Raw genomic sequence first — 12,341 nt, 5'->3', positions numbered from 1 at the left:
TTTCAAAACAAAAAATATTGCATTCCATCTCCCTTATCCTGCAACACACTGAGCTCTGTTCACAGCAATTTTACATTATGGTTTCCAAAGACTGCTGATTTAGGCAAAGTTTTGTTTTTGTTTTATGATTTTGCACTCATCCTGCTCCTCTTCTGCCATTCTACTCTTGTGCCACTTCAGAGAAGTCATTCTGAATCAGCTCAGACTTTCACCAATGTGACTAATTTAAACCCATCAGCCTCCTATCTTTAACCAGTTATCAATAAAATAAAATAAAATAAAGTGCTTTCCATTTATGACATTCCTACTGAATTTCCACAGGAGTGTTTGCACAGAGACAAAGACTTTTGAAAAATCAGGGTAAATGTTCACTGATCACAAAGTTGTTAACACCCTCAAATAATTCTAGAAAGGTGATGAGAAGTAACTTCCCTTTGCAGCAGCATATTTATTTTCTTCCTCGACAAGCTCTTTTATTCTAAAAGCTTTACTAATGGTTTATTATTAACTCCCGGGACAGGAGTTGTTACCGGTAGATCAACAACTCCATTAACTTTTCTCAATAAGCTTGATGATGTTAGTAATGCTGTCTTTTGTAGTTAATACAACAGCCAGCAATTCAATATTTGAGTTTAACAAGTCTTGGGAGAAATAATGCCTGGCCTCTTGTAACTTTAAAAAAATGTTCTTACGAACTACGAATATAAAGTTTGCTTTTATTCTTATCCCTATTCATACCATCCCTCCTTTCGTGGCGTCGATCATGTGACTGTGAAATCCGCTCACGATCATGCGACTGTGAAATCCGTTCACGATCATGCCGGCTTCTCTCTCGGACTGGTGAACGATGCCTTGAAGGGGTCTGTTTTTGCTGAGAAGGTGAGGTTCGGTGAGGATATGGAGATGAGGAACGGCCTACAGGTGGGGAAGCGGTCCTTTTGTAAGAGGGAGAAGGAGTTCTTTTGTGACGTGGTGAATGAGAACGTCTCTGAATGGAAGAACCTGACTGAGATGAGGAAGAGTGATGTCTTGAGGACACGGGAGAATGGTGCTGAGTTGGTGGTGAGGCAGACCTGCAGACATAGAAATCGGGGGGAAATATGTGGAATGAACATCCTGAGCCTTATACAACACCTTTTCAACTGATGAAAATGAATCCAATACAACTAGCCTAAATTTACCAAGTATTTCTCTGATGCACGAAAGAATATTTACAGATAATTTCATAACAATGTTGCCCATCAGATTTGAAATTATGGTAGCTTACACTGTGACCAAAATGATAATGTTGCGGACTCAGAAAGGCAAGTAATTTTCTGACAATCATTTTATGCAATATATAATAACATCAATGTGAGATCCAAAGACATAGTATGTAACAATATTATTTGAGATGTGATGTTCTACTTTGATCCTGAGTAACATGACCAATAATGCAGAGACTTAGGGTTTATCACTTTAAGCTGCTAGCTTCTTGCTAAAATGGCAGCTGATGCATTCAGATAGCTTGCATAGATATATGTTCCAGATAGGGATTGCAGTGGAACCTTGGTTTTCGAACGTCTCAGAAACCGAACGTTTCGGCTTTCGAACGCTGAAAACCCTGAAGTAATTGCTTCCGTTTTTGAATGCACCTCAGAAGTCGAACGGCTTCCAAGGCGCGTTTCTCCATTTTCTCAATGGATTCTGAGGACCATCCATTGAGCCTCCATTGTCGAACGCTTTGGAAGTCGGATGGTCTTCCAGAAGGGATTACATTTGACAACCGAGGTACCACTGTATTTTAAATTCTGTCTAGCAATGAGTCTACATGAGAAACAAATTGCAAACTTCTATCTGGAATCTGGAATGGAGTTAATATAACAATTATGGAGTACAGTTCATATCTAATCAGGAGAGATGATGCTCCATTTTCTGACCTTTTTAGAAGTGTTAGACTAGTCTCAGGCTATTATTGTTGTACTAATCCCATGGCTCTTTCTCACAAGAACTCTAAACAACTTATGTATGGACCCCAAATGGTAATACCACCTTTGGCAACAAAATTGAGCATGTGCGTATCAAATCACACCAATCAATATTGTAGCTAACATGGAAAGCAGCCTAATTTGGGCTACACAAGTTCGGTATTTCAACTTTCTGGGTGCAAAGAAAATATCCCTACAACTGGTTTTTAAAAACAAACCAACCAATAAACAAATCTATATACAGTATGTAATTACTCTACCTGCAAGATGGCGAAAGAGAATGTTTATGGCTGCTGGATTTAGCTGGAGCCCAAGATGTTTGCCTTCTCCTTGTGGTAGGAGAATATTCTCTTGAAGGAGAAGAATTACTACCAGACTGTTCTTCCGGACTAGGTGAACGTCTCTGTCTATGAGAACTTTCTGAGGGATCTCTGAGGAATATACAAACAGCAATAGGTACATGGTATCAACAACAACGACATGGAGACTGCTTGTGGCTTTGGTCAGCATGTCTTTGGCTAGAGATGAACTTGCACCCTTCTCAGAGCTTTCTGCAGTCCTTCGATAATGCACTGGTGAGAGCTGTTAGACCTGGCAGTTGCTATCCAGTTTGGGGGGTGGCGGCACAAAGTAGCTGCTGGCAACCTCCTGAAAATGTTCTCCCTCTGAGGTCCTCCAAGTTCCACTATGCCAACCACCCGTGGGCTACCCAAGGTTTACTGTCATCAGTACAGTGATATCCTAGCTGATGAGACCAAGGTTTGCTTGGCAGCCATGGGAGACTATGAACAAGCCAAGTGAAACTCAATTCCCATCCAACTGTAAATAAAGAAGGGAAGCAGGAAGAAATGCCAAATGTGCTGCAAATGGTCATCACTTAGCTAAGGTGGGCCCTGTTGAAGACTGCCTTCCATTTCTGGATTTCAGGTATTGTTGGCGCACTTTCAGATCGCAACAAGTAAGTTCCAAGACTTGTAGTGTATCATGTGATCAGGAAAAGGTAAACAGACTACAAATCAAAAGCCTTCAGTGGTGGCAAGATGGACATAAGCCCTTGAGTGTTTAGTAGTCTATGAATTACATATGTAGCAAAGCTTGACAAACTACTATACACAAACATTAAAAATACTGCAAATAAATACCTTTGTTTCTCTTTTTTCTCTTTATTGTGTCTTTCAAAGTCACGGCCTCTCTCTTTCACCTCCCTTGGCTTCTCTTCTAACCGCTCCTTAGCTTTGTGTTTCTCCTTGTGTTTCTTTCCTTGTGCCGTGTCTTCTTGTATTGGCGGTGGAGGACTAGGTGTACGAGGACCTTTCTTTTTACTGTGGTTATTTTTCGAACTCCTAAAACAGGTTGAGAAAACAAGTGTTGGAAGGGTTAATTGGTGTGCCTTTAATCACAAAATGCTACCTGAACTAGAGCTGCACCCCAAAAGGCTGGAGGAAAGTTACCTAAAGTTTCAAAGCAACTACCACCACCACAATATATTCTCACTCCAAGTCTGCCGTAGCCATTGAAAGGGAGGAATGCTGCTCACAATGGGTTGCTCTACAGCGAGAGCTGCTTCTTGGCATCAACGTGCTACACATGATTGAGGCTAATCCATCTGGTGAATCTGAGCACACAAAAAGAGGTTGCTACAACTGCACAGAGCTGCACTGGAATTGCAGCTAAAAATTGAGCAAAAATGTCATTGGGTCCGCAAATAATTTAAACAGATATTGAGTGATTCTTCCTTTACTGAAGGTACATATTCAAATTGGAACAGAATCAAGTACAGTGGTACCTCTGGTTGCGAAAAGGATCCGTTCCGGAGGTCAGGACGCATCCTGAAGAATTCGCAACCGGAGGACAGCTTCTGCACATGCGTGCACGGCGAAACCAGGAAAAATACTTCCGGGTTTGCTGCATTCACATCCCGAAGTTTACGTATCCAGAGGGATAAGTAAGCGGAGGTACAACTGTACAAAATATTATTCCAAAGAAAAGAAACAGAAAGCATACCAGATTTGATTTAATAATAATAATAATAATAATAATAATAATAATAATAATACTTATATCCCTCCCATCTGACTGGGTTTCCCCAGCCACTCTGGGCAGCTTACAACATATACAAAAACACAACAAAACATCAAGCTTTTAAAAAAAAATCCTATACTGTACAAGCATCAAACAAACCAACAGAAACCAATAGTAACAGAAACCAATGAATCAACAGAATCCAATAATGATAACAAAAAATAATAAGCAGTTTATAGTTATACTCAATTAAAATAACCCATGGACTGCAAGAAGATCAAACCTATCCATTCTGAAGGAAATCAGCCCTGAGTGCTCACTGGAAGGACAGATCCTGAAGCTGAGGCTCCAATACTTTGGCCACCTCATGAGAAGAGAAGACTCCCTGGAAAGGACCCTGATGTTGGGAAAGATGGAGGGCACAAGGAGAAGGGGACGACAGAGGACGAGATGATTGGACAGTGTTCTCGAAGCTACCAACATGAGTCTGACCAAACTGCGGGAGGCAGTAGAAGACAGGAGTGCCTGGCGTGCTCTGGTCCATGGGGTCACAAAGAGTTGGACACGACTAAACGACTAAACAACAACAACAAAATAACTGCATACCCTAACTAAACATTTAACCAACACCAGCCCAACAAAAACAAATCAGGAACCAAAATTAGAACCATTTAAAACATTTGAAAACATTTTAAACTGTTGCCCAGACCCAAGAGTTGATTATTTGCATTTCATCAGTGTTCAAAAAGATCATAAAGCAGATTAAGATACACAAACATCAATCCATTAGATTACATAATTATCCCATGTCATCTCTAATGTTTTGATTATAATTTCCAACATGTTTTCCTTTGAAGCCAAGAGAAATTGTTTTATTTTTACAAATAATTTTACATTTATTTCTCATGAACTGTCTAAACAACAGTTGGCATTAAACTTGGTTTTGCTACTTCATCCTTGGTTAAGACCAGTGAAACAACCATTTAAACTGCTGAGAGAAATCTCATCCCACTGAGCATCTGCAAGGGAGACCTGTTTGCCACCTTGTAAGCAGAAAGGTTAGAGGTGGCGAAGTGGCTTTAAGCATGCTTTGGTTGGTGCAGACAATGAAAATCATGCTTTGCGAACACACTGCAAAGCAGGGTTCTGTAGCTTGGTTTGCAGTCAATCTTAATTTTGGCTGAGATACCTCAGCAGAAGGTCATCCCATTCTATGTACAACATTTACAAAAATTCAAGGTATTTATTACGGCAGATGTTATTTGAAGCTTCACAAATTTAAAATTACATAAATGTTATTTATTCATGTCATTAAAATTATATACCACTTGATTGTAGGGGGGGAAACCCAAAACATTTCCCTCTCTAATACAGTACATTAACTTGGGGAGCTGTGGCTAAGATGAACAACCAGCACCATCCACCCCCTTAAACAAATTTTAGGCCACACCACCACTCAAGAAATAACACACATTTTCTTTTACCAAACATGCATATATACTAACCTCTGTTGGTCCAAGAGGGGTGAAGAAACTGCAGAAGTCTTTTTCTCCCTCTTAGCGGTTGAGGAGGAAGATTTGGGGCTTGATCGCAGTTTTGGAGATTTGCTAGATTTTCTTGGTGAAGGCGAGGATAATTTTGATGCAACAGCCTCTGGAGAAATCTTAACAAAGTAAAACAATACATTTGTTAATGCCCCAATTTGCTTTACTGTACATTGCTACAAGTCCAGCAACAAAAAGTCGCAGTGTGGAATGCTTCTGTTCAGACTTTCTGCTCCATTTCTTTCTTTCCTCTTCCAGTCACGCTGTGTTCAGCAAACTTCGGGGTTCAATATGCAAATACCTTCCTCTTGTTCATGGGTGGGTGCTGGTTTGGGCTACAGGCACTTATAAACCTCATTGGTATTGGGTTTAAAAAGCAGGGCTGGGCAACTTGTGGTATTCTAGATATTCACTACAACTCCCATCATCCCTGACCACCAACCTAGCTGCTAGCGTTGATGTTTCTTGAAATCCAACAACATCAAGGGCCACATGTCTCCATGGATGTCTCTGGGCATTTCTCACCTTCATCCCTATGGACATTTAAAAAACAGCTACTCAGTGTGAACTAGAAGTGACATACCCAGGCAGAGAGATGGTCCTTTCTGCCCATTATGTATACGTAACTGTTTCTGTCTTCCAAGTCTGTCTTCTAATTCCTGTCCCTTCTAGTTTCCTGCACGACCTCAATCTCTCAACAACATGCCGTTGTTTCGTGCCCCCACCCCTTTCAAGTTCCTTCCCCTAAATATTCTTTTGTACTTGTATCTCAGGGTTACTCCAACTCCGATACTTGCTCTCTAGCTTACAAGTGCTGTGGTTTTGGCTACATAAGCACAGGTACAAAGACACCTTGATTGGGATATGCACGCGTGCTGTGAAGACATTTATAAAGTATTGCTGAAGGTTGAGATCACGGTAATCGTTCAAAATTATTATTAGTATCAATTATCAATTATACACCCTTCGTCTAAGACCCCCAGGGTGGGTTACACCATTAAAAGCACAATATTAAAAACAATTTAAAACTACGATAACAAAAATGAAGTACGAAATGACAAAAAGGATAAAGAGTTGTGTACTGGTTGCTGATTTGCTACCGGGACAAGTTCAAAGCTTTACTGTTAGTAGATAGAGCCCTGATCAATTTGGTTTTATCTACGAAAACTGCCTTACCCCATATGGGCTCACTCAACCACTTTGACTGGCAGAACTATTACAGGTGCTACACAAAACCTGTTCCTCATTTGTAAGAACTCAACCTTTTAGTGTGGCAGCACCTACACCCCCCTGCCTTTAAGATATCCAGGCAACCGCCTTCACTGTACTCTATTCGGTGCCTGCTAAAAATATTTTTTTGACATGTCTACCCTGATGTTCAGTCCCTGCTCCTGCCAACCTAGCAGTTTGAAAGCACAGAGTGCAAGTAGATAAATAGGTACCGCTCCAGCGGGAAGGTAAACGGCGTTTCCGTGTGCTCTGCTTCGCCAGAAGCGGTTTTGTCATGCTGGCCACATGACCTGGAAGCTGTACGCCAGCTCCCTCGGCCTATGGAGCGAGATGAGCGCTGCAACCCGAGTCGTCCGCAACAGGACCTAATGGTCAGGGGTCCCTTTACCTTTACCCTGATGTTTAGAAAGCTGATGCCAAGTGTTAATCTGTTTTAGTCTATTATTCTAGCTTTCAAGGTGTTCTAGCTTTCTAAGTGTCGGTGCTGACCTTTAAAGCCCTAAACGGCCTCGGTCCAGTATACGTGAAGGAGCATCTCCACCTCCATCGTTCTGTCCAGACACTGAGGTCTAGTGCCGAGGGCCTTCTGGCGGTTCCCTTGCTGCAAGAAGCCAAGTTACAGGGAACCAGGCAGAGGGCCTTCTCGGTAGTGGCACCCGCCCTGTGGAATGCCCTCACACCAGATGTCAAAGAGGAAAAACAACTACCAGACTTTTAGAGGACATCTGAAGGCAGCCCTGTTTAGGAAAGCTTATAATGTTTAATAAATTATTGTTATTTTAATACTTCTGTTATTTATACCCCAGATGGGCGGGGTATAAATAATAAGTTGTTGTTGTTGTTATTTCCAAATGTCTTATACTATTATGATTAGGCAAAGGGACCCCTGACCATTAGGTCCAGTCGTGACCGACTCTGGGGTTGCGGCGCTCATCTTGCGTTATTGGCCGAGGGAGTCGGCGTATAGCTTCCAGGTCATGTGGCCAGCATGACAAAGCCGCTTCTGGTGAACCAGAGCAGCGTACAGAAACGCCATTTACCTTCCTGCTGTAGCGGTACCTATTTATCTGCTTGCACTTTGATGTGCTTTCGGATTGCTAGGTTGGCAGGAGCTGGGACAGAGCAACGGGGGCTCACCCCGTCACAGGGATTTGAACCGCCGACCTTCTAATCAGCAAGCCCTAGGCTCTGTGGTTTAACCCACAGTGCCACCCGTGTCCCTATTATGGACGCAGTAATCACTATTATGATTACTTAGTGATAATTTTATTGTTTTTTGTAAACTGCTTTGACTTTTTTCTTTACATTCAAGCGGTTTATAAATTTTATGAAATAAATAAAAACTAATTGTTGTGACTCCACATTTATTTGTGGAGCTAAAAGGAAGCTCAAGAGCACAGTGTATGCCATTATAAGCAACAGATGCGTCACTAATTACTATTATCCTGAAGGCTTGCTCAAATCTTAATTCTTAAAACTTTTATTGGCTGTGTGATGTTTTATTTTTGAGATACAAACCTCCTTTTTAATTACTATCTCTTCCCTTTTCTCCATGTTTTCTTCTTCAAGCTTCATTAACTCTCTCTGGATCTTCTGGCGCTTCATTTCCAAAGACAGTTCGTGGTCATAATCGTAGTTAACGTCTCCGTTATCAGAATCTTAATTTATTAAAGCAAACAAGAGAAGTCAGTGAACTGTTATCCTTGACATTCTCTATATTAAAAAAATGTCAACTATAGGATGACTATTATTTAATGCAATCTTGGGTCCCCGGCTGTTGTTGGACTACAACATCCCTGACTACTGGTCCTGCTAACTAGGGATGGTGGGAGTTATAGTCCAACAACAGACTGGGGAGCCAAGTTTGAGGAACACTGATTTAATGGATTCAGGGTGATCAACGTAACATTACTAAGAATCAGGAAGACACTGATTTTTAGAACTGAAATTATTCAGTGATGTCACTAAACTATGTTACCCTGAAAGGTAATTCTTTAAATTACCTATTTTTAAATAATGCTCCCCCCCCCCCAAGAGTTCCGGGTAACATAACTGGATATTCATCTCACTTTTATCCTATGAACAACACTGTCTTAGTCTAACACAAGGAGATTTAGACAGGGGGAAAGGTGGGCAGAAAAATGTGCCACCACCAATGCTTCTCCACTCCGTCAGAAATGCTTTTTCCTGTGCTAAAGGGTCCGTTTGACTATTATTAAATGTGCCTGTATACAATACATTGTCTGATTGTTCTGAAACCCTTATTGTTACATTCATTTCTCTCTCCATTCAATAGTGATTTTTTGCTCTCCCTCTGGACTCTGTTATGTAATGCTTCCGCAGTACATTATTTTTAAATGTATTTTGAAAAGAGAGATTTTAAAACTAGACAAACCAATACACTTTTCTTGCATACCATGTATCCAATCTTGTCTAGTCTACTTTCTTATTTAAAAACTACTCAGGATTCAAAAGCTATTTAAAAATAATTTTATTTTAGGAGATATATTTATAAGGAATTCAACTTCACTCCTTTGCAGTTCTCTCAGTCCATTTTTATTTTCATTTTTTTGGCTCAATGAATCTAGTAGCCAATGGCACCTACCGTCTCTGTTTGTTTCCCAGTCGGGATTTTCTTCTTCGCTTTCTGGAGTTCTCTCCTTGGTAATTTTAATATCTTCCTTCCCCCTGTGCCTCCCCCTGGAGGATTCTTTCTACAGAGGAAAACAAAACAGGCAAATTCAAACAAAACAGGCCTTTAGAACTGTGGGCAGTGTCTGAGTGTCTGTCTGTCTGTCTGTCTGTCTGTCTGTCTGTCTGTCTGTCTCTCTCTCTCTCTCTCTCTCTCTCTCTCTGTGTGTGTGTTTGTGTGTGTGTTGTTTTGTTTTGTTTCTCACTACGTTATATATTTTTGTGTTTTTATATTATAAACTGCCCCAACTTATCCTTGGATAAAAAGGTGGTATAGAAATTCAAATAAATAAATAAATAGTAAGTCAGTTGATTTTAAAAAGCAATAGTTGGAAGCAGGCACATTTAGCAGGGTGGCTGGGGTCTTTCCCCACCCCGCCCCTACTTCATGACTCTGCTTTTTCATGAAAACATTCAAGAAGGGTTTGCTTTTCCCAAGTTCCAGATATTAAAAAAAGAATAGGTTGAAAACTCAGACTTATAGAACATACTCCTCCTTCTAGTATGCAGTGTGTGTCAAGGAATACTTACGAGAACTCAAAAAAGAGAAAATAAAAATAAAAAAATCATTCCAGTAGCACCTTAAAGGTAAAGGGACCCCTGACCATTAGGTCCAGTCGTGACAGACTCTGGGGTTGCGCGCTCATCTCGCATTATTGGCAGAGGGAGCCAGCGTATAGCTTCCAGGTCATGTGGCCAGCATGACAAAGCCATTTCTGGCGAACCAGAGCCCTTTTACCTTCCCGCTTGCAGCGGTACCTATTTATCTACTTGCACTTTGACGTGCTTTCAAACTGCTAGGTTGGCAGGAGCTGGGATGGAGCTCACCCCGTCGCAGGGATTCGAACCGCCGACCTTCTGATCGGCAAGCTCTAGGCTCTGCACACTTCTTCAGATACACTTCTTCGTGCATGCACACAAAAGCTCTACCAATGACAAACTTAGTTGGTCTCTAAGGTGCTACTGGAAGGAATTTTTTTATTTTGTTTCGACTACGTCAGACCAACACAGCTACCTACTTGTAACTCAAAAAAGAGAAAGGCTTAGTTCAGATATAATGCTTGGAATTCTAAAAGCAGGCACGAAGCTTGGGGGTTGAACAATTAGGAAATAAAACAAAGCTGATTCTGAATGAAGAGTTTCCTTAGTGTCCAAATTCAGGAACTGGTTGGCTCAAATGTCAGTTTATTCACAAATCAGGATATTAAAATATGGGTGGGATTCAGCTAAGTAGTTGTGCAAGTGGAAGCCCACAAAAGGACCTCCGCTAGTGCAAACTGGGCTTTCCTCCCCTCACACACACCCTGAAACCAGCTCAAGAATTTCTGTGCTATCTCCTGTGGTGGGATTTCAGGACCTCAAAACATATGGTAGCTACTAAACCAGCTGTATGAAAAGCTCACTAGTCAGAAGGGTGCAAGTTACTCAGCCATGTCTGAAAATGTTACAGCTTAATTTCCAGTAGGACTTGTGTGGGAGACAAAATACAGGTTTTTAAACAGAGAATAGTAGCTACTGGATATGTAGAAAGCAGGGGTGAGCTGAATCACTAAGATAGCCCTGCAACGAGGGTCTGGATGTAGAGATCTTATATCCACACCATTAAGCCCTCGTGGGGATATAGAAGCGGTGCAGGAAAAGGCCTGAGGAAGTTAAGAGGACAGCTGTATCTTCATTTCCAACCCTTAATTTCTAACTGGAGGCTCCATTTTGCATTTACACACTCACCAGGTAAATGCTATTTACTTTTCAGGCCTATGTTTGCTTGCTAATTTATTTTACAAACACCACGTTTTAAAAAATGCCGCAGTGTGATGAACAGCACGAAATCAGCAATAAGATTACATTCACAAAACAAATATAAAATATATCAGCAGAACAAATTAATACATCAGCATAGATGGATCGTTCCCTGGCAAATGCTAAGTTTCAAACAGCCACCCTATAAGACAGGTGCAAGTATGCAAAGACCACAATGTTAATCAGGGAAAAAAGCATTGCCTTCAGGGACACAAAACGACTCCCTCTGCAGTATATTTTAATTGTATAAACAAAGTGGGGTAATATATTCCTTTCTTCCATATCAAACAAGTGGTGGCAATCACTCCCCTGCAACCAAGCGGAAGGAGAAGATGCATTTCTGAATCTTTAACCTCCCCAAACGCAAAAACTGTGCTCAGCTCCTTGGCAGGAAGGTACAGGTAAGAGATTCCCTTACCTGTCCCTCAAGCATGCTGCATTCATTACTGCAGCAAACTGGACTAGGAAGTTTGATCTGCAAAAGGCTTGTCGCTTTGCCCTTTCTACAACAGTCAGCATCTTAAAAAGCCTGGGTCTTCAGCCTCCTCATCTGACTTATCAGTGAGCCAGAGACAGGCCTACTGATCCAGGGGGATGGATCCAGTGTTTGGCTCTGAATGTGATAGGGCCAGAAACTGGGGTGTTAAGAGACTTCCGGTCTGCCGCCAGCTCCGATCGGCAGGATTTGTCTCGGCTCCCGAGACAGCCCGACTCCGCGAGGGGGGGGGAAGCCGCGGGGGCGACGCAGCTCCCATAGAACCCCAAATTGGGCTTTTGGGGGGCAAAAGCTCAGCAGCGCTCCGATCGCAGGCCCCTTCACTGCCCGGTAAGCTCGGAAAGAGCCCCGGAGAAAGTGGAGACAGGCGCCGCGGGAGCCATTTTGAGTGCCATCTTACCCTCGCGGGGGGAAGCCCTGATTCCGACGGAGGAGAGCGGCGGATTCTTTTAAAGTAAGAACCCAATCATCGGATTTATATAAACCTTTGGCATTTAATTGGATCTGAATTGGCAATACGAGGTAATTTAAAAAGGAAGTCGATTACCCCTCCTCTGAGAGACAGTGAGACAGCAAATAAGCCCTTGGCTG

The 12,341-nt window shown here is 41.8% G+C and overlaps 1 protein-coding gene across 9 annotated transcripts in view; it reads right to left on the bottom strand.

Annotated features, from left to right (window-relative positions):
* ZC3H13 (zinc finger CCCH-type containing 13) overlaps positions 1 to 12,341 on the bottom strand; it is a 51,345-nt gene that overhangs the window by 16,474 nt on the left and 22,530 nt on the right. For all 9 annotated transcript variants that reach the window (XM_035110187.2, XM_035110188.2, XM_060272390.1 and 6 more), the window contains 6 exons: positions 9,369 to 9,477; positions 8,282 to 8,421; positions 5,495 to 5,652; positions 3,110 to 3,310; positions 2,228 to 2,398; positions 739 to 1,073 (listed from right to left, as the gene is read on the bottom strand). In XM_035110187.2, the coding sequence (XP_034966078.1) occupies positions 739 to 1,073; positions 2,228 to 2,398; positions 3,110 to 3,310; positions 5,495 to 5,652; positions 8,282 to 8,421; positions 9,369 to 9,477 (1,114 nt within the window). The remainder of the gene's footprint in view (positions 1 to 738; positions 1,074 to 2,227; positions 2,399 to 3,109; positions 3,311 to 5,494; positions 5,653 to 8,281; positions 8,422 to 9,368; positions 9,478 to 12,341) is intronic.

The sequence above is a fragment of the Zootoca vivipara genome, chromosome 3 (assembly GCF_963506605.1).
Source record: "Zootoca vivipara chromosome 3, rZooViv1.1, whole genome shotgun sequence".
NCBI lineage: Eukaryota > Metazoa > Chordata > Lepidosauria > Squamata > Lacertidae > Zootoca > Zootoca vivipara.
This window is presented reverse-complemented; position numbering and strand designations above follow the sequence as displayed.